General features: G+C 36.2%; 2 protein-coding genes across 9 annotated transcripts in view; one reads left to right on the top strand and one right to left on the bottom strand.

Annotated features, from left to right (window-relative positions):
* Positions 1-22,569, top strand: part of LOC143740254 (MSL complex subunit 3-like) — a 272,665-nt gene that overhangs the window by 166,811 nt on the left and 83,285 nt on the right. The window contains exons 10-13 of one of the 6 annotated variants that reach the window (XM_077232342.1): positions 10,577-10,618; positions 11,142-11,255; positions 12,829-12,895; positions 12,978-13,286. The exons of 3 other annotated variants lie outside the window; for them this stretch is intronic. In XM_077232342.1, coding sequence (XP_077088457.1) covers positions 10,577-10,618; positions 11,142-11,255; positions 12,829-12,895; positions 12,978-13,020 — 266 coding nt within the window. In that variant the 3' untranslated portion in view covers positions 13,021-13,286. Of the gene's footprint in view, positions 1-10,576; positions 10,619-11,141; positions 11,256-12,828; positions 12,896-12,977; positions 13,287-22,569 lie in introns of those variants that run through there. 2 more of the 6 variants (XM_077232343.1, XM_077232345.1) reach the window with 2 other exon arrangements.
* LOC143740137 (uncharacterized) lies at positions 19,329-21,623 on the bottom strand. Of its 3 annotated transcripts, XM_077232201.1 has the most exons (6): positions 21,577-21,623; positions 20,925-20,966; positions 20,416-20,529; positions 19,865-19,972; positions 19,480-19,546; positions 19,329-19,397 (listed from the first exon to the last, which is right to left on the bottom strand). In XM_077232201.1, exons 1-6 carry the CDS (start codon positions 21,602-21,604, stop codon positions 19,355-19,357), a joined length of 402 nt encoding a protein of 133 aa, XP_077088316.1. In that variant the 5' UTR covers positions 21,605-21,623; the 3' UTR covers positions 19,329-19,354. The 3 variants fall into 3 exon arrangements, with proteins under 3 accessions (XP_077088316.1, XP_077088318.1, XP_077088317.1); XM_077232203.1 differs by lacking the exon at positions 20,416-20,529; XM_077232202.1 differs by lacking the exon at positions 19,865-19,972 and having other exon boundaries at positions 19,339-19,397.

The following is a 22,569-nucleotide window of genomic DNA, read 5'->3' as shown; positions in this document are numbered from 1 at the left end:
AACTGGGCGTCTATGGCAGCCCATAGAACCGTTTGCGGGAAAGTTGTTTTGGTTTGACATTCTGATAGAGGACAGTCCCAACATTAAATACACCAATTTTGGTGTCTCTAACTCATTGCCTCTAGCGCCATCACCTGTCCAAAGTTTCACTTTTATTATACTAATAACTTTTGAACCGTAAGGCCTATCAACAAAATTCTCATGACGATTCGATTGCACCCTATGACGTCATTTTCCGTCATAAAAATATAGCCGCCATTTTGAATTGTTGAAAACCTACTATTGCGAACTCGTCCTAGAAGATTTGTCCGATTTTCACCAAAATTGCACCAGATCATTATCAGGCAGTGGGGACCAAAAGTTATGGAATTAAAGTTGATTCGTCAAACCGTTTTCGATAAACGCACGATCGAATTTTACATAGCGTTTGCGAAAACAGACGTAAGACTGTGTCTCCGCAGCGCTCTATCGTATTAAGGCCAAACTTGGTACATGCTGTGTTTCGGCACAGCGCCACCTACTGGTCCGGAGATACAGAAAATGGCTATTTTTGCTTATAACTTCTGAACGGTTTGTCCAAAAATCACAAAAGTGGTCTCGTTGGATTCAGGGCGTCATGTTGAGTCGACTGATATCCAATTTTCCCAGATGGGCCATTTTGGCCGTCGGCCAATTTGAATAATGTGCTAAAATGCTGTATTTTCTGAACGCATGAGCGAATTGTTACGAAACTCGGTATGGGTCATCAGTACGATGCCTTGAAAGAGCCTGAGAAGTTTCGAAACAGCGCCACCTAGTGGTAAAATATATTTTTCAAATGCTTATAACTCTGAGTGTGGCTGACTGATTTTCACGGGAGTCACCTCCTCGGGTTCCTGAATCCTTATCGAGTCCACAGATACCAAACATGCTAGGTTTTGTCTTACTGTTTTTGTAGCGTTGTGATTTAGCGCTTAAAAAAACATTTGCCGATATCTTCGAAACTGTTAGTCCGATCGAGACGAAACCACCGTCAGAAGTTTGGAAACATAGGTCGCTGGGTAAATATAAATGCCCGAATGCCAAAATATTGATAGTAAGTGGTAGTAAAATTCAATCAAAGTCACGTGTCTGTAATTTTTTACGTGTTTTTTCATATAAATGTCTATTACTCCGAAACGAATTGAGATATTTTCACCAAATTTGGCACACACATGTATGGGCTCATTCTCAGGACACTTGAAAAAATTGTTGGATTTTGCCTCTTGGTGGCGCTATAATAGAACAAAACATGAAATTCCCATTGACTTCAATACAGTTTTGTGATGTAAAATGCTATACTTAACAAATGCATTGCTGTAACAGTATGAAACTCAGAATTTGCCACCAGCACCAAACTTGTGACCAGTCACGGAAACTAGGGACACAAGTCGGTTCTGGGGCATTTTGAGTTATTCATAGATTCTGAGAGTGTAATATCCAAGCTTTCCAACGATGTGTAACATGTGGAAATCTGATAATATTTGGAGAAGTTGTGGCCATTTTAAAGTAGGCACTTAAAAAAGCTCAAAGAGGAGAAAACGAGCTCTAAAGATTGTGCAGTTCTCACCTGTCTCTGCTGCTGGGGGTGACAATAGGGCTCATTTACATCTCATTTAGATAAGCCATACCCCCTGTAAAGCTCCTCCATGTGCTTTACAGCTTTTTTTACACTTCGAATGAGTGCACTTCTGCCGCACTAGGCGAAAAACAATTGTGCTGCCCCTCTATTTGCAACGTACCAGCAACAACACACAAAGACCAATAATGCCATATAGCCTGCATATAACGCGAAACCAGCAACAACACATAAAGACCAATATGCCATATACATATAACGCAAAACCAGCAACAACACACAAAGACCAATATGCCATATAGCCTGCATATAACGCAAAACCAGCAACAACACACAAAGGCCAATATGCCATATACATACAGTATAACGCAAAACCAGCAACAACACACAAAGACCAATATGCCATATACATATAACGCAAAACCAACAACAACAAACAAAGACCAATAAGCCATAGGCCTACATATAGCGCAAATAGTGCGCAACGCTCGTGTGCCCAAAATGTCAACAATATTAAAGTTTATGTAGGAGGCAAATGCCTGCTGGCATTTTTCTTTAAGCAGTCATTTCTGCAATTTTCCAAATAATCACATTTCACCTCCTCAAATTACTGTTGCAAATCTCTTTACACCACTTTCTTATGTGCGTATACACACACAAATGAAATGTCCGCAAGCACATTATATCATCAGCAGGTTCAGCATCTTAAATAACGACTAAACAGCAAATGAAGCTTAACTTACATTTCAGAAACACGCACGGCAGGCCTTCATCGCAGCAAAGGTCTTAACTGCATCCTCTATTTCGATTCTCCGTCACATATGAAACAGTCAGCCACCGCTGTCAGCGAGCCGAGCCGCCGTATTGAAGCACTGAGGGCGCGCGCGCTGCGCCCATACCTCCGGTTCAGTTTCCCGAGCCCACGAAGTGCGGCGAAAACATTTTCGGTGTAACTGCCAGACGGTTCATCTCGTCTGCGACAATCTTTGCGGCATCCATCTTCATTGAATTTTGATATCAGAGAGAGCTGGCCAGAGCACAGCATAATAAGTAGCCATGTGGTTGACTTGGAGGGCGGGGGCAAAAGCGCCGGGTTATTCAGTATGGAAATACACACAGACAATGACACGCAACGCCCCTACTGCATGCTAGAATCTCCGAAAACAAGCCGATTTCAACCTCAAAATGTAAGCTTTTAAATATACCAATACTGCTATCTCAAACATGGAGAGGCTTCTTCGTGATTTCAATTAACAGATTCTCCAAAAAATTGAAAATCACCAATTTTGAAAAAAAACTCTTCTTTCTCATTTTGCTCGAAAGTTGTGCTGCCGACTTGTGTCCCTGGTTTCTGTGACGGATCACACTTGTATGTGTCATTGTCACCCCACTCTGAACACATCACATCTATTTCGTAACTGCGACACCTATTTGTCGAAAGTGATAAACCATTAAATCATATTTTTAGTTAAAGCTACAATATGTAGGATTTTTGCAGTAAAATATCCAAAACCACTAGACCAGTGTTATATAGTTTGTTTAGTTGATTACTTACAATATCCCAAATGTTTCAAACAATTTGTAAATCGTGAGAAAATTGCGTTAATTTTAACCAAGGAAACGGGGCGTGTGGGCAGGGGTGAGGAGTCGCCAGTCAATGACGTCATATCCGCGTTACCCTCGGTTTCCGCCAGGTTTGACCTCGTACTGCCATAGTAACCATGGCGACAGACATTGACAACTGGCCCGTTATGCCTAGCAGGACTCTCACGCTGTTGTTGTTTTGTTCAAACATTTTGGATCATGGCAAGCAGACTTTGAGACAAAAAGAGGACTAAAACGAAGATCAACATCTTTCGAGATGCCGAGAGCTCCGACTTGAGCTCTGCGACTAACTTCGACTTGACAGAGACGCGAGTGTTGCATGTACTTTTAGACAGGTGAGCAAATGTACATAAAACTATCAATGTTATTTAGTTCAACATGATGAAATGTTAGATTATGATCTGTATGTTATTCTAATGTTGATTTAGCTTAACGTACTTAGTCTCATACAGCCAACACACAACCAAACTAACAACATTCAACACACTCAAATGCCGTTTAGTGTGATAGTGTAACTGTTAGAGCAAGTGAAACAGCGCTCCATTACCTCAAGTTTGATTCGTCTAATAAACTGTCCTGTGTGAGTATTAATTCAGCACTTGCGTGTAGTTCGGTAGAATGAAATGTCCTTATTCTTTTATATCCGCGGGACTCGGGTTGCGTGTGGCGCTGGTATACGTCTAGCAATCGCGCCCTGCTTCATACCACAGTCATGTTAAAAACATTAATGTATTCACTCATCCATAAAAGATCCATCAGCTTGACGACAAGATCCATAATTCAGCTTAATGTGGAATATACGTCATCAGTATACGCCTTTGTTATTGTAAGAGGTTAGCGACCCCTGGTGGCGAAAAATCCTTGCATATTGTACCTTTAATGTATATGATTTTTCAGCCATTTTGGCAAAATTCTCTTAAAATGTCTTTAATTGCTCCTTGCTGTAGTTGGTCTGCCACTCCCACCCATGATGGCATCTGTTGCCGCTTCTTGCGCTTGGCCCTTGCCATATATGGCTGCTTGCAGCTATATTTTATAATTGGTATTATTTATATTATTTTTATATTATATTATTTATTGCTACTGTAGTCCCTTTATCCATTTATTTATTATTTCAAATATGTTTATGCATGTATCTTATCATTTATGCGCTTATCTTATCTTTTTTGCTTTGGAGGTGTTTTTGTAGTTTATTTGAAACTAAACCTGTCACAATACTTTGAAGGTTTTCTGTTAAGGTATTTCTATTTCCCTCGGGAAGACATATGAATATTGTACATTCTAACACTGAATAAACATGTCAAAAAAGAGGAAGACAGCTCGATTTTCTCATCTATTAAAACTTCATCTATTAAAAAAAATATTAAAAGAATTGCCCCATTGTAAAAACAAATATCACTGCATAATAAAACATTTAGGTGAGATAATAGTGGAGGGTTTTTAAAACAAAAAATTATTTTTCTTAATATTATTAAACTTTATCTTAACAGTGGAACCAGACTGAGACCGAGGTCTCTTTTTCAGCTTATGCGTTTTACACACACATATATATATATATGTATATATATGAATTTATAATTATTTTTATAATTAATTTCTATAAAGATCCATTCAAATTCGTAAAGAAGTTATTCACCAGTGAGAAGAATGGCACTTTAAAAGCATCTAGGGTTGAGCTAGAGAGATATTTGGAGGAAACGCATACAGATGCAAAAAGGCATGAACCTATGTCAATTCCGTCAGACATCCCACCTGTCAATCCACCAGAATACCAAATAGAGGTCTGTGCACCTAAGTGGAAAGAGATAGAGCAGGTTGTGAAAAAGGCAAGGGCTTCATCATCTCCAGGGCCTAATGGAGTTCCGTACAGATTGGACGACAAGCAGTGGAAGGGTTGAAGAGCATAAACAGCTGTGCTCTACCAGGCAAACTGAAACTCTGGTGCTTTCAGTTTGGTCTACTGCCAAGGTTACTGTGGCCACTGACTGTGTACGAGGTTTCTTTGACAACAGTGGATAAGCTGGAAGCGTTAATAAGTTCATACATCAGGAAATGGTTGGGAGTTCCACGCTGCCTCAGCAGAGTGGGGCTTTATAGTAAAGGAGTATTGCAGCTGCCAGTCTCTGCTTTAACCGAGGAGTTTAAGTGTGCCAAGGTCAGACTGGAAATGACTTTAGCAGAGTCACGCGGCAAATGTGTAAGGGAGGCAGCCCCTGTGGTAAAAACTGGTAGAAAGTGGTCAGCAAAGAAATCTGTAGTAGAGGCAAAGGCTGACCTTCAAATTGGGGATATCGTGGGACAGGTACAGCATGGAAGAGGGGGTTTTGGGCTGAGTTTAGCTCCTCCTAAATGGCACAAGGCAGGCCCAGCTCAAAGGAGGAAGCTGGTAGTCAACGAGGTGCGAAAGCAGGAGGAGAGGATGAGATGTATAAAGGCCATTTCCCAGGCCAAGCAGGGAGAGTGGATGAGATGGGAGAGTGTGAAACAACGCAAAATGGGCTGGCAAGACCTTTGGTCAATGGAAGAGAGTAGGATCAGTTTCCTTATTAAGAAAACTTGAAGAGTCTGTTGGTTTATTTGTATAGGTTGTATAGTATTTACAGTCATTACGTTCCTGTGTATATTGCGTGAATGACGGGTGGTTGGGCAGATATTGTGTTTTGCGGTAGGTGGTATGCCATACGGAACCGTTGCCACTGAAACTGCATATTAACGCACCAGTGGTGCTCGACAGCCTTAGTCAAACGGATTGGCGCGTATGGTTGGGTTGCGGAGAGATTGTGAGATTGTGGTTAGGTCTCAGCAGCAACTGTTGGTTTATTTATTTACGGGTGTGGGTGATGTGTGCAGTGGATAAGACACATGCCTTTGGTGTGAGAGACCGGGGTTCGAATCCACTGTGAGACACCAATGTGTCCCTGAGCAAGACACTTAACCCCTAGTTGCTCCAGACTAGGCGTGTGACCTCTGACATATATAGCAATTGTAAGTCGCTTTGGGTAAAAGCGTCAGCTAAATGAATAAATGTAAATGTATTTGTATAGGTTGTATAGAATTTACAGTCATTATGTTCCTGTGTATATTGCGTGAATGCTGGGTGGTTGGGCAGATATTGTGTTTTGTGGTAGGTGGTATGCCATACGGAACCGTTGCCACTGAAACTGCATATTAACGCACCAGTGGGGCTCGACAGCCTTAGTCAAACGGGTTGGCGCGTATGGTTGGGTTGCGGAGAGATTGTGAGATTGTGGTTAGGTCTCAGCAGCAAGAGGGAAGTAGAGGTTAGTAAGCTGGGCTGAGTTGAGTGGGGGACGGAGGGGGGTGCCTCTGGGACGCCAGAGTCACTGTCGAGCCCTCTTGAGGTGTTGTGGGCTAGTCGACGAAACACTGAGGACGGAAGGTGCGCACTTGAAGACCCTAGAGATGTTCCCTACTCCGCTCAATCCAGAGGGTTGTTATGGGGGGACCGCACTGTGGTTGCACCCGTTGTGTGTGCTGACGCGCAATACACTGCAGCTATTAACACCAGACAGAAGGAGATTCACGTCACCAGATGGAAAGAAGCGTAAATGGATGGAGAAGCATAGGTTACTGTAAAGCTACGTCTTAGTTGATGATCATCTTGGCGAAAGCCGAGTACAAATCAGCATGAAGTTTTAACACCTACTCTCGTGTAATGGAAATCATGATTATAAATATGAATCATATGCATAATAAATGATCCTGTCATACACAATTTATGGCATCTAAAAAAGTTTTAAAGTGCTAAATTATTTAAATAAAAATGGGACAAATAATTAAGTTGGCTTGGAAAAGCCAACTTACTGATATTGTACTTAACCCTCTGAGGTCTAAGGGTTTTTTTGGGGTCCTTGAGGTGTTCTGAGATGCTCTGACATATGTGCTTTTTTCAGTTATTTATAAACATGTTAATGGCAACGGGTGTAGATTCACTCTATATAGCACAAACGGGGCTACCGTAATATGTGAGCAACATGTATATACATGTTTGTATTTTGTAGAGAATAATGTTTATGCGTGGTTATTGAAAAAACTAAAACTTAAAGGGTCTGAAATAAGGCCACAAAACACATACTAAATATGTGTCCACAAGACTTTTGACTAATGAGTGTTGTTGCCTAGAATTTTTGCTTCAAAATGATCTGAAAATCATCCTGCCTAATCATTCACACAAAACAATACATTGATTTAAATTTTATAAGACACCTTTTGTTTGGAAAGGCAATATGCGTGGAGGCGTGTTCACACCTGAGAAGACAAAGGCCGGATAATGTGCCACATACATAATGAGGCTAATTAATATGCAGCTTTCACACAGGTGTGTCACAGGGTCCCAAAGAATGCAAGGACAAAAGAAATTATCTATAGATACATATTTTACAATTAGAAATTGTAACCAATTACAAATAGGTTACAATTACAACAACAATTACAATTTTAACAATATTTCAAGTGTATTTCTTTGTAAAAAGTATACATTTTATCATATGTAAGTAGTTCATAACAGACACCACCTGTCAAAATGATTGATTGACAGGTGGGCGTTTCTACCCTTTGATCGTCCCCGCCCCTTCCGGTTCCTCCCCTTCCTGCCCCGCCCCTTGTCCCGCCCCTTCCGGTTCCACCCCTTCCTGTTACCTTTGACCTAGTTCCGCCCCTTCCTGTTACCTTTGACCTAGTTCCGCCCCTTCCGGTTACACTTTCTGTCAAAATGATGGATGGTGACCTTTGATCTAGTCCCGCCCCTTGCGGTTACAGCTTCTGTGAAAATGATGGATGGTGACCGTTAGTTGGATCGTTTGAAGTTCATTTGATCAAGAAAAGGGAGGTATCGGCCTTTGATGTTAACATATGCTTTGATGTTACAGTTACAAAGTGATGTGACAGTTAGTTTGAGATGTATTGGCTTTGATGGTGACAGTTAGTTTGATTGTTTGAAGTTAGTTTGATCAAGAAAAAGGGGCGTATAGGATGTGTGACAGTTCGTTTCTGACCTATGTTCCGCCCCTTGCGGTTACACTTTTTGTCAAAATGATGGATGCGTGACAGATAGTTTGAGATGTATTGGCTTTGATGGTGACAGTTAGTTTGATCGTTTGAAGTTGGTGTTTTTGTCGCCGCATCCCCTAAATATCCCTGAGCTTTATCACGGGCAGCTGTGAAAGTGATAAGAAAAAATTGTGGAAGTTTATCTGTTCTGTAAAATAATATAAAATAAAATCCCACACAAAAAGTTAAAATAAATGTAGAACTATTCACTGAACCAAGCATTTCAGTTTAAATAAAATGGTGAAAGTTTATCTGTTCTTTAAAAGAATATAAAATAAAAACTCACAAAAAAGTTTGAATAAAATGTAGAACTATTCACTGAACCAAGCATTTCAGTTTAAATAAAATGGTGAAAGTTTATCTGTTCTTTAAAAGAATATAAAATAAAATCTCACACAAAAAGTTTGAATAAAATGGAGCCACAAAAATATTGCAAACAATCCAATGTATGAATGATCTCACACTGTCTCAAAAACATAGCAAGCGCGCGCGTCTGTGTGTGTGTGTGTGTGTGTGTGTCAAAGCAGGAATTTCCCTCCCTCCGCATTGCTGAGGAATTTTGAAGATTATCTCACACAGAAGTTGAAAAAGCATTATTTTCATTTAAATGAAATGATTATAAAATTTACATTTAGTCATTCACAAATATTTGACACTGACTCAAGTTGAAAAACCATGCTGTTCAATTAAAAGTATATAAATTAAACAAAAATAAAATCGTCTTACTGTTTCACCATGGTTGAAAAAAACCCACAAGTGTTTCCCCTGAAGTCTTTTCTCTCTGTCACACCAGCGTGTGGCTGGCCTGGTATCTGTTTTTGTGACACGTTCCTGAGCCCATTGAAAAGCATTGTGTTCCTTTAAAAGTGTATAAATTAAAATATATATAAAATAAATAGTTTACTAATTGTTGTTCATTTAAAATCTTAATAAATTACTGAAGTTGAAAATCATGCCGTTCATTAAAAAATCTTACTAAATTACTGAAGTTGAAAAGCATTCTGTTCATTTAAAATAAATATTTAACAAATTTACTGTACCAATTATGTTAGATTTAGATAAAAATAAAATCATCTTACATTTTCACCAGGGTTGAAGAAAAAAAAAATCACACAGGTAGTGCCTGCCAGCATGGACAGTGTGCATGACAAATAAGTGATATCAAAAGGTCTGCCTACCCCCTGGGAATGTGAATTGGCCTTGAACCTAAACACTTCCGAAAGAATATAGTGGACACACAGCTCCGCCGTTTCCCCATAGTTTTCCACAGGCTCTTACTGTAAAAGGCTATAAAATAGCCAAGACACATGGACTTGTGCCATACCCCTGTCTGTACCAAAAACTTTTGCACCCTCTCTTCTATGACCACCCCATCAAAAATGCAAAACAGTGAGTACTTTCTCTATAATTAATTTATGCTACGGTGCTGTTTATCTGTATTACGCAATGATGTTTAATTAGAAAAATCGTTTATACATAAGGAAAAGACGGTATAATTCATTAGTGTTTTAAATAGCCCAGGCTACGTATTTGTTTTATCCCCATTAGGCTATTAGTATTTTTATCTGCTGTAACTGGTGATACAGATATTAAAATGTATCTACTATATTAATTTATCAAAGTATGGGTTTAAAAATATGGAGCATTGTATTATGATATCGATGTGATACAGATATTAACATGTATCTACTATATTAATTTATCAAAGTTAGATTTTTTTTTAAATATGGAGCATTGTATTATGATATTGATGTGATACAGATATTAACATGTATCTACTATATTAATTTATCATAAAGTATGATTTTAAAAATGTACAACATTGTTTATGTTCATTATGCTATGTTTTTTTTTTAAACCATATCACAAATCAGTATCAGTTTAACATGACTGTTTTACAGCAATGTTTATTTTGTATTATGCTATGTTGTATTTTTATCTCATGTAACTAAAATCTGCAGCATTGTTTATTTAAGCTGCGGGGTTTCCATAAAGGACCTTAAAATAAATGTTTTAGATGTATTCAGTTTTAAATCTTATTTAGAAATTATTTTAGTCAGACATGCTTATATGTGCATAGGCCTTTTTAAATTTTGCTAGGTTACTTTTTAATTCTTCTTTTACTCCGTCTTTGATTTTAACTTTTAGCAATTTGCATGATAAATTGTTTAACATGTAAGCTATATGAATGACACTGTCACAATGTGATAAGCAAAACATATAAAAGTCAAATCAAAGCTATTTATATAGGCTAACGCTTTTCATTGCCATTTAAAATAACATGGTCTTTCCTTCTCTCTCTAGAGACAGCAAACACTGCAGGACAATCAGGCATCCAAGTAACATGTTAGTCTGGTTTATATTTTATTTTTAATGAGAAAACATTATAGAGTGCAACAGGCGGTTTCTGGAAGTAAAAACATTTACTTTCTCCATACAGAAATTAATTTTAAAGACAGACCTACTGTGAGCTAAGAGGTTGTTATTACATGGTATTTGCTTCTGATAAAGCCTTCAGCTTATTTTTTTTGTAAATAATCGTGTTTCACAGTTGAACTCCTGGTGAAAACTACATTACCCATGAGCCATGATGCTGTAGTGAAAATTATGTCAAACATAGTTAAAAAAAAAAAAGCAACACACACCAAAATAGCTCTGCCCACTCCCATGAAGCACTGCGAATGACAATCTCCCTACCCTCTCAAAATACTGAAATGTTTGTATAAGCTATATATGCATATTTTGCATATTTATATATAAATATATATTTTTTTAAATCACTATGGGAAATAAGAATGAAAAAGGGGGGAGGCACTGTTGCACTCTATGTATAATGACAGATGAACTGACAGATATTTTATGTAAACAGGCAAAATCTCTGCATCTGATGATGGCCATGTGTTTTCGCTGATCATAACTGGTTTAACTCTTGGCTCCTTTGAGATCAATATGACTTCTTCCAAACCAAATGTGCCGGCATATTGTAAGTGTAATATACGAGAAACTATTAATACACGAGAAACTATTAAAACAGTTTTCTCCTATGTAATGTATAAAATTAATCTTAATTAATCAGTCGTAGTTAACTATTTGGGACCAATTTTAAGTAAGGTTACATTCTGGTCTAACAGTGTCATGTACAAATTTGAAATATAGAAATGTTTTGTGTTTTTGGTACTATTGGATCGAGTTTTGTAGAATTTATTTTATGTGCTGTAATGCTCCTGGATTATTCAGACTCAGAATTGTAACTATTACTATAGCCTTTATCAGCCATTTATTTTACTGCAGACTTATCAACCTTATTTATTTACTGGAGATTTTATCAAAGGCACGAATTAACTCAATTCATGGCAGCAATAATAAAAGAAGAAGAAGAAAAAAAAATGAACAATTGACAGATGAACTGACAGATATTTTATGTAAACAGGCAAAATCTCTGCATCTGATGATGGCCATGTGTTTTCGCAGATCATAACTGGTTCAAGCTCCTTTGAGATCAATATGACTTCTGCCAAATCAAATGTGGCGGCAAATTGTTCAATTCAATTCAATTCAAATTTATTTGTATAGCGCTTTTCACAATACTTATTTTTTCAAAGCAGCTTTACAGAATGTGCATTTCAGAAATGTACATAGAAAAAAATACAGTTAGTTAATCATGTAGTAATTTAGGGCATAACATATCGCCGGCGTTGAGTCGTCTCTTCACAGGCGTCGAGTCGTCTCTTCACAGGCGTTTAGTCATCTTATCGCAGGTGTTGGGGCATCTGAGGTCTCCGTGAGAGGCTGGATAGAAACCGGAGCTGACGAACGCTATTTACCTCGGGACTAGCGTCCCGAGATAACAGCAGAAAAGCAGATGGGAGATAATTAGCATAGCTGCTGTTCATTATATTAATGCATTCGATCTGATTCAACAGTGGTATAAAAGGTAAGCATTATGTGAATGCTTGGTTAAAGAGATGCGTCTTTAATCCAGTTTTAAACTGGGACAGCGAGTCTGAGCCTCGAACAATATCAGGAAGGCTATTCCAGAGTTTAGGAGCTAAATGCGAGAACGCCCTCCCTCCTCTAGTGGACTTAGATATCCTAGGAATGACCAGAAGCCTCGAATTTAGTGATCTTAAAGAACGCGATGGATTGTAGGGCGATAGAAGGTCCATTAAATACACAGGAGCTAAACCATTTAGGGCTTTATAGGTCAGTAATAGTAATACAATTGTAAGTGTAATACACGAGAAACTATTAAAACAGTTTTCGCCTATGTAATGTATAAAATTAATCTTAATTAAGCAGTCGTAGTTAACTCTTTGGGGCCAATTTTAAGGAAGGTCGCATTCTGGTCTAACATTGGCATGTGCACATTTGCAATACAGAATTTTTTTATGTTTTTGGTACTATTGGATCGAGTTTTGTAGAATAAGCCAAGATTAATTTATTTTATGCGGTGTCATGCTCCTGGATTATTCAGACTCAGAATTGTAACTATTACTACAGCCTTCATCAGCCCTTTATTTTACTGCAGACTTATCAAACTTATTTATTTACTGCAGATTTGATCAAAGCCAAATACTGCCCAAACGGGGATACTGGGAAAGAAGAGAAACAGGATAATACAAGGTTAGATTCAATCTTTATATTCTTTCCCATTTTGTCTTCATTTTCCTTTTTCCTGTTATTGTTTTAATTTTTATATTCTCAGATCATCAAAGGTTTCTGAAAGCAAACACCAGTCAGTTGGTTGAAAAAGTGAAGAACATTAATCCAATAATTGACTATCTTGATTGCTCAATGAATCAGTTACAAATGTGCGAGCGAATCCAACACACCAGATGAAGACGAGGGAACCGCTGGACTATGTGAATTGTGAAAGCATTGCCAACGACCTGGTCAACGCTTTGTTCAAGCATGAAGAATCTCTCATGAAGAAACTGCAATAACAACTGTTGTAGCCTATTGTTTGGCATTATGTACTTAAACAGTTTTTGAAAAAATAAAATGTTTTTAATAATTGATTGGTGATGGAGTTTTAATTTTAGTATTTAGAACCAAGTATATTGTACAAGTAAGAAGAAACCAAACTGGCCATATAATGATATATTGCACATAATAAACAATGGCAAAGTTTGTATTCCTTAAAAAACAGGCAATGTTTGAGAACCCTAATTTTGGTGTAATCTCTGCGAGGTCTCAACCACGAACGCAAAACTTTGTGGTGGGTGATACGGGCATAGCTTTATGGAAGTAATTTTCAAACTATATTTTATTTATTTATATTATGGTTTTCATGTTGATTTAAAGTTTTTGTTATTAACTAATACCTTTATTTTTTACATCCAGCACAAACTTTTGTTGAAAAATCGTTCTCTGACCCCAAGTAATCAGATAATGGTGTGTTCACAATCTACAATTAGATATTATCCTGCTTAGTATGTGTGTAAATAGTTGTGCTTAAATGTTTGGATGTATTTTTACACGCCAACATATTTTGTCACACCGTAGTGATGCAAAGTTCCACACTCTTGTAAAGATTATGGTCTAACTTTAAAACATAATCTTTATACATGAATTCAAAAGACCAAATCACTAAGAAAACAGGGAATGAAAAGCACCGTTTATAATAAATACACAAAGTATTAACGCAAAAAGTAAGTGTATGCTGTTTCACTTAAACTATTACAACAGAATCACATCTGACTATGCAGATAAAATTGCACAAAAGTAAATTCTAGTGATCAACTTGCTAAAGAGTAAATACAACATGAGCCATTTAAAGCAAATACGAAAAGCCACTTGTGATCAGTTTTTGTAATTGACATTTTATATAGTCAATTAGGCCATTTACATCTTGCTTCTTTTTGTTTTTGTACAGTTTGCAAAAACTATAGTCTCCGAGCGTGGTCAAACATATAGGAATTTATGAAAAACATGAACAGATATCAACTTGAGATATTTCTTTAAAACATCTTTCAGTGTACGAAATGTGTACGAAACATCGACATGAAAGATGAGTATTGCTGTTTTTCTGCTACCTATAAAGCTATTATACTTCAAACTCGTCTAGCTATTGCCCATTTCACAGCACAGTCATAGATACGCAGTCATTTTATGTATGTGGCTAAACAACGGTTAAGCTAATGAATTACCGGCTATATATTTACGTGAATGGCGGGATGATTCATTTTTTAATCTGTCTACACCGATACTTTGACACAAGAGTTTTAGGTCTGATCCAGAAAACAGACGGTAAGCAGTAAGTTATGAAAACATGTGATAAGCAGTTTTGGCCTCATCATCAAAATGTTTTAACATAGCGCAAGTTTCAATTGTTTGATAAATTATCTAACGATTATACCTAAATATCAACAGTTATATGTGAAACAAGCTCAGTCACATTAGAGTTGGATTCTTGTTTATATTGTACATTGTTATTGAACCGCATGTTTAACAGTGCTAGTGTTCTTAAATTGTTTACCACGGTTTAATTTTTAACAACACTAACGCAACACTTATCATATTGCCGGGTTTGATTGTAATGTTTTGTATGGTGTCTTCTTTACACTTTCACCCCATGGATATCTGATTCCTACAGTTAGCTGTAGTGAACTTTTGGTCTTCTCTTTGTTCATATACGACAGTATGCACATGATTTAATAAAATGATGGTTTAAACCACATTATTTTATTATACCATTTTTAAATAGCTCTTAAATGTATATTTTATATTTTAACCCTTTATGCAAATATAGAATAGGCCTACCGCACAAGGATCTCTGAAAAATTTCATCTCTTAAATATTATTATCTAGTATTTATTCATTAAATTATTAATGCGCAAGAATCAAGACTTATAATACCATTTTTATTATAAAATTGTGAAACTCCAAAGCTCCGACACGGTCGCAAAGAATGATTTAAGTGGTACAATCTTTTATTTCAACAGTATTTTTCTTTACAAAATTATGATAGACCGGCATTACATATACATAAAGTAGACAATAACTCCATTTATTTATGATCCTACCAGAATAGAAAGTCTCTGCACGCTACCATGTCTTTGTCTAGGGTATAGTTGACGAGGCCTTCAACTAGTTCGCCAACATCTGTTTTGGCATTTTTTGACAACAGTGACACACAGAGATCTGTTACAAACTTACATATACAGAGTAGTTCGTCGACTTCGAATTCGTCACGAGATTCAAGCATCACATCCAGAACTTTTCTGAAGATTACGCCGATCGGTTCTTTGTCATTTAAAAACATGGGCGTAACATCTGTCCAGGATCCAACCAAGCCTCTTATGACATCCATTTCTTTTTTGAGATTTTTCACACGTTTGGTATCCCTCGCACAATCGTTATTCTCATCAAACACAGCCTCGATGATCCTGTGCATTAAGCTAACAATCAGGCTTCTAAAATGATCTTTAAAGATAGAGTCTACCGTATCTCTTAAAAGAACAGCCATTCCCCGTGGCGCACTCACACGCCGGATGATACTTGTGTCCCGCATTGCCAGAACTCGACGGGGAATCGCTCTCCATCAGCTTTTGCGTCGCCATTTCTGAAGTTTTCAGATTTTTAGGTCCCCTATTCGATGGTGAAAGATTCTGTTAGTTCCAGAAATCTCTTGAGCTAGTCCTTGCAGCACAATCGTCCAGGCCTTGTGCGTTAACAAAGTTTTTGGGTTAGAAGTGTGAGTCGAAAAAAGTGTAGATTGCAGCAGGCTCAGACAAACAGGAACTTCTGATCAATTCCCTCGACTTTTGATCAATGAGATGTTGCAGTAGCACAGCAGTCCGCGACTATTAGAACTAGAGCCAGGGGTTGTGTGCGATAACTGAGGCTGGGCTCTGTATAGAGTTTATCAGGACAACTGATAGTGCTCAGCCCGCCCCGTAGGAGGAGTTGTATATGGTGGTCATCGTCATGACGTCGTAAACCGCTACGTAGGATTAAAGCCTCATTGAATCAGAAGTAAAGTCATGGAGAAGTTATGCATATACTGCCAGAGAGAATTCTATTAATTACAGCAAAAATATATATATATATATATATATATATATATATATATATATACAGTGATGTGAATAAGTTAGGACACCCACGCTAAAGTTGCCTAAAAAGAGGAATAAAAAATCATCTTTTGGAAATTGATCTTAATGCCTTAATTAAAAAAATGAGGAAAAATCAAACCTTTAAGGACACCAATTTTCTTTGTGAATGAATAATGTATCATAAATAAATAAATGTTCTTCCTTAAAATACAGGGTGAATAAGTCAGGACACCCCTATTTTAAATTCCCATGGAGTCAGGCAGATTTTTATTTTTAAAGGCCAGTTATTTCAAGGATCCAGGATAATATGCATCCTGATAATGTTCCCTTGGCCTTTGGAATTAAAATATCCCCACATCATCACACACCCTTCACAATACCTAGAGATTGGCATGGTTTTATTTCAGTTAGCCTAATAGCTGGTTTGATTTGCATTGAAAGATGATCTTATGGAAAGTACCCCATGCCAATCTCTAGGTATGGTGAAGGGAATGTGATGATGTGGGGATATTTTAATTCCAAAGGCCAATGGAACTTTATCAGGATGCATATTATCCTGGATCCATGAAATTACTGGCCTTTAAAAATAAAAATCTGCCTGACTCTATGGGAATTTAACATAGGGGTGTCCTGACTTATGCACCCTGTATTTTAAGGAAGAACATTTATTTATTTATGATACATTATTCATACACTAAGAAAATTGGTGTCCTTAAAGGTTGTATTTTTCCTCATTTTTTTAATTAAGGCATTAAGATCAATTTCCAAATGATGATTTTTTGTTCCTCTTTTTAGGCAACTTTATCATGGGTGTCCTAACTTATTCACATCACTGTATATATACATATTAACATATGGATGGGTGAATGTTCACAACAAGTTCTGTAAAAAGCGTTTAGAAAGTAAGGCTTTAAGTTAACTTTTACCAAATATTAAGATGTTAAAGTTCAGTTATAGACCTTTAGCGCATTGAGTTGAAATTAAAACGTGATATCAATATCGCATCATTACCGAATTGAGGGTTGTTTAATCATTTTAATAGTTATCAAGCACCAGTTGATTAAAGTGTTTCTTCAAACAAAGCGACAAAAGTAATTTTCTGATCAATCATCGTACACGGATGCACTGTGTTTTGTTGTATGCCCAGATGTGTAGGGTCGCTGGTAGAAAGATGTCTTTGTATTTTTTAAAACATAGATAGATCTACATAGATATTTTACACGTAAAAAAATATTTCAGAGATCCTTGTGCTGTAGGCCTATTCTATATTTGCATAAAGGGTTAAAATATAAAATATACATTTAAGCGCTATTTAAAAATGGTATAATAAAATAATGTGGTTTAAACCATCATTTTATTAAATCATGTGCATACTGTCGTATATGAACAAAGAGAAGACCTAGAGTTCACTACAGCTAACTGTAGGAAACAGATATCCATGGGGTGAAAGTGTAAAGAAGACACCGTACAAAACATTAGAATCACACCCGGCAATACGATAAGTGTTGCGATAGTGTTGTTAAAAATGAAACCGTGGTAAACAATTTAAGAAAACTAGCACTGTTAAACGTGCGGTTCAATAACAATGTACAATATAAACAAGATTCCAACTCTAATGTGACTGAGCTTGTTTCACATAAACTGTTGATAGTTAGGTATAATCGTTAGATAATTTATCTAACAATTGAAATTTACGATATGTTAAAACATTTTGATGATGAGGCCAAAACTGCTTATCACATGTTTTCATAACTTACTGCTTACCATCTGTTTTCTGGATCAGACCTAAAACTCTTGTCAAAGTATCGGTGTAGACAGATTAAAAAATGATTCATCCCGCCATTCACGTAAAAATATAGCCGGTAATTCATTAGCTTAACCGTTGTTTAGCCACATACATAAAATAACTGCGTATCTATGACTGTGCTTTGAAATGAGCAATAGCTAGACGAGTTTGAAGTATAATAGTTTTATAGGTAACAGAAAAACAGCAATACTCATCTTTCATGTCGATGTTTCGTACACATAGCTGAAAAATGTTCTAAAAGAAATATCTCATGTAGAAATATCTGTTCATGTTTTTTCATAAATTCCTATATGTTTGACCACGCTCGGAGACTATAGTTTTTGCAAACTGTACAGAAACAAAAAGAAGCAAGATGTAAACGGCCTAATTGACTATATAAAATGTCAATTACAAAACTGATCACAAGTGGCTTTTCGTATTTGCTTTAATTGGCTCATGTTGTATTTACTCTTTAGCAAGTTGATCACTAGAATTTACTTTTGTGCAATTTTATCTGCATAGTCAGATGTGATTCTGTTGAAATAGTTTAAGTGTGAAACAGCATACACTTACTTTTTGCGTTAATACTTTGGGTATTTCAGAGAACGATTTTTCAACAAAAGTTTGTGCTGGATGTAAAAAATAAAGGTATTAGTTAATAACAAAAACTTTAAATCAACATGAAAACCATAATATAAATAAATAAAATATAGTTTGAAAATTACTTCCATAATATTTTCCTTTAGTAAAGCTATGCCCGTATCACCCACCACAAAGTTTTGCGTTCGTGGTTGAGACCTCGCAGAGATTACACCAATATTAGGGTTCTCAAACATTGCCTGTTTTTTAAGGAATACAAACTTTGCCATTGTTTATTATGTGCAATATATCATTATATGGCCAGTTTGGTTTCTTCTTACTTGTACAATATACTTGGTTCTAAATACTAAAATTAAAATTCCAACACCAATCAATTATTAAAAACATTTTATTTTTTCAAAAACTGTTTAAGTACATAATGCCAAACAATAGGCTACAACAGTTGTTATTGCAGTTTCTTCATGAGAGATTCTTCATGCTTGAACAAAGCGTTGACCAGGTCGTTGGCAATGCTTTCACAATTCACATAGTCCAGCGGTTCCCTCGTCTTCATCTGGTGTGTTGGATTCGCTCGCACATTTGTAACTGATTCATTGAGCAATCAATAAATCAATTATTGGATTAATGTTCTTCACTTTTTCAACCAACTGACTGGTGTTTGCTTTCAGAAACCTTTGATGATCTGAGAATATAAAAATTAAAACAATAACAGGAAAAAGGAAAATGAAGACAAAATGGGAAAGAATATAAAGATTGAATCTAACCTTGTATTATCCTGTTTCTCTTCTTTCCCAGTATCCCCGTTTGGGCAGTATTTGGCTTTGATCAAATCTGCAGTAAATAAATAAGTTTGATAAGTCTGCAGTAAAATAAAGGGCTGATGAAGGCTGTAGTAATAGTTACAATTCTGAGTCTGAATAATCCAGGAGCATGACAGCACATGAAATAAATTCTACAAAACTTGATCCAATAGTACCAAAAACACAAAACAATTCTGTATTGCAAATGTGCACATGCCAATGTTAGACCAGAATGCGACCTTCCTTAAAATTGGCCCCAAATAGTTAACTACGACTGCTTAATTAAGATTCATTTTATACATTACATAGGCGAAAACTGTTTTAATAGTTTCTTGTGTATTACACTTACAATTTGCCGGCACATTTGATTTGGCAGAAGTCATATTGATCTCAAAGGAGCTTGAACCAGTTATGATCGGTGAAAACACATGGCCATCATCAGATGCAGAGATTTTGCCTGTTTACATAAAATATCTGTCAGTTCATCTGTCAATTGTTCATTTTTTTTCTTCTTCTTTTATTATTGCTGCCATGAATTGAGTTAATTCGTGCCTTTGATAAAATCTGCAGTAAATAAATAAGGTTGATAAGTCTGCAGTAAAATAAATGGCTGATAAAGGCTATAGTAATAGTTACAATTCTGAGTCTGAATAATCCAGGAGCATTACAGCACATAAAATAAATTCTACAAAACTCGATCCAATAGTACCAAAAACACAAAACAATTCTGTATTGCAAATTTGTACATGACACTGTTAGACCAGAATGTAACCTTCCTTAAAATTGGTCCCAAATAGTTAACTACGACTGATTAATTAAGAATAATTTTATACATTACATAGGCGAAAACTGTTTTAATAGTTTCTCGTGTATTAATAGTTTCTCGTGTATTACACTTACAATATGCCGGCACATTTGGTTTGGCAGAAGTCATATTGATCTCAAAGGAGCCAAGAGTTAAACCAGTTATGATCAGCGAAAACACATGGCCATCATCAGATGCAGAGATTTTGCCTGTTTACATAAAATATCTGTCAGTTCATCTGTCATTATACATAGAGTGCAACAGTGCCCCCCCCCCCCCCCCCCTTTTCATTCTTATTTCCCATAGTGATTTTAAAAAACTTTTTTTTAAACTATGTTTGACATAATTTTCACTACAGCATCATGGCTCATGGGTAATGTAGTTTTCACCAGGAGTTCAACTGTGAAGCACGATTATTTACAAAAAAATAAGCTGAAGGCTTTATCAGAAGCAAATACCATGTATTAACAACCTCTTAGCTCACAGTAGGTCTGTCTTTAAAATTAATTTCCGTATGGCGAAAGTAAATGTTTTTACTTCCAGAAACCGCCTGTTGCACTCTATAATGTTTTCTCATTAAAAATAAAATATAAACCAGACTAACATGTTACTTGGATGCCTGATTGTCCTGCAGTGTTTGCTGTCTCTAGAGAGAGAAGGAAAGACCATGTTATTTTAAATGGCAATGAAAAGCGCTAGCCTATATAAATAGCTTTGACTTGACTTTTATATGTTTTGCTTATCACATTGTGACAGTGTCATTCATGTAGCTTACATGTTAAACAATTTATCATGCAAATTGCTAAAAGTTAAAATCAAAGACGGAGTAAAAGAAGAATTAAAAAGTAACCTAGCAAAATTTAAAAAGTAAGTAACTGAAGAGGAATAAAATAGGCCTATGCACATATAAGCATGTCTGACTAAAATAATCTCTAAATAAGATTTAACTGAATACATCCAAAACATTTATTTTAAGGTCCTTTATGGAAACCCAGCAGCTTAAATAAACAATGCTGCAGATTTTAGTTACATGAGATAAAAAATACAACATAGCATAATGCAAAATAAACATTGCTGTAAAACAGTCATGTTAAACTGATACTTTTATGATATGATATATTTTAAAAATTTATTTAAAACACTAATGAATTATACCGTCTTTTCCTTATGTATAAACAATTTTTCAAATTAAACATCATTGCGTAATACAGATAAACAGCACCGTAGCATAAATTAATTATAGAGAAAGTACTCACTGTTTTGCATTTTTGATGAGGTGGTCATAGAAGAGAGGGTGCAAAAGTTTTTAGTCCAGACATGTGGTATGACACACGTCCATGTGTCTTGGCTATTTTATAGCCTTTTACAGTAAGAGCCTGTGGAAAACTATGGGGAAACGGCGGAGCTGTGTGTCCACTATATTCTTTCAGTACTCTATGAATGGAAGTGTTTAGGTTCAAGGCCAATTCACATTCCCAGGGGGTAGGCAGACCTTTTGAAATCACTTATTTGTCATGCACACTGTCCATGCTGGCAGGCACTACCTGTGTGATTTTTTTTTTCTTCAACCCTGGTGAAAATGTAAGATGATTTTATTTTTTATCTAAATCTAACATAATTGGTACAGTAAATTTGTAAAATATTTATTTTAAATGAACAGAATGCTTTTCAACTTCAGTAACTTAGTAAGATTTTTTAATGAACGGCATGATTTTCAACTTCAGTAATTTAGTAAGATTTTAAATGAACAACAATTAGTAAACTATTTATTTTATATATGATATATTTTAATTTATACACTTTTAAAGGAACACAATGCTTTTCAATGGGCTCAGGAACGTGTCACAAAAACAGATACCAGGCCAGCCACACGCTGGTGTGACAGAGAGAAAAGACTTCAGCGGAAACACTTATGGGTTTTTCTCAACCATGGTGAAACAGTAAGATGATTTTATTTTTGTTTAATTTATATACTTTTAATTGAACAGCTTGGTTTTTCAATTTGAGTCAGTGTCAAAAATTTGTGAATGACTACATGTAAATTTTATAATCATTTCATTTAAATGAAAATAATGCTTTTTCAACTTCTGTGTGAGATAATCTTCCAAGGTCCTCAGCAATGCGGAGGGAGGGAAATTCCTGCTTTGACACACACACACACACATACACACACACGCGCACGCTATGTTTTTGAGACAGTGTGAGATCATTCATACATTGGATTGTTTGCAATATTTTTGTGGCTCCAT

The sequence above is a fragment of the Siphateles boraxobius genome, unplaced genomic scaffold, assembly GCF_051911475.1.
Source record: "Siphateles boraxobius isolate OS27281-9 unplaced genomic scaffold, OSU_SipBor_1 17, whole genome shotgun sequence".
NCBI lineage: Eukaryota > Metazoa > Chordata > Actinopteri > Cypriniformes > Leuciscidae > Siphateles > Siphateles boraxobius.
The sequence above is the reverse complement of the archived record's forward strand: the minus strand, read 5'-3'. Positions and strand labels throughout refer to the sequence as shown.

Bases quoted from the DNA above. Each gene is read 5' to 3' on its own strand.
- LOC143740137 (XM_077232201.1), bottom strand. From the start codon at position 21,604: ATGACCACCTCATCAAAAATGCAAAACA. The intron at 19,973-20,415 runs GTAAGTGTAATA...TTATGTAAACAG, and splicing joins ACCAAATGTGCCGGCATATT to GCAAAATCTCTGCATCTGAT. The intron at 19,547-19,864 runs GTAAGTGTAATA...TATTTACTGCAG, and splicing joins ATCAAATGTGCCGGCAAATT to ATTTGATCAAAGCCAAATAC.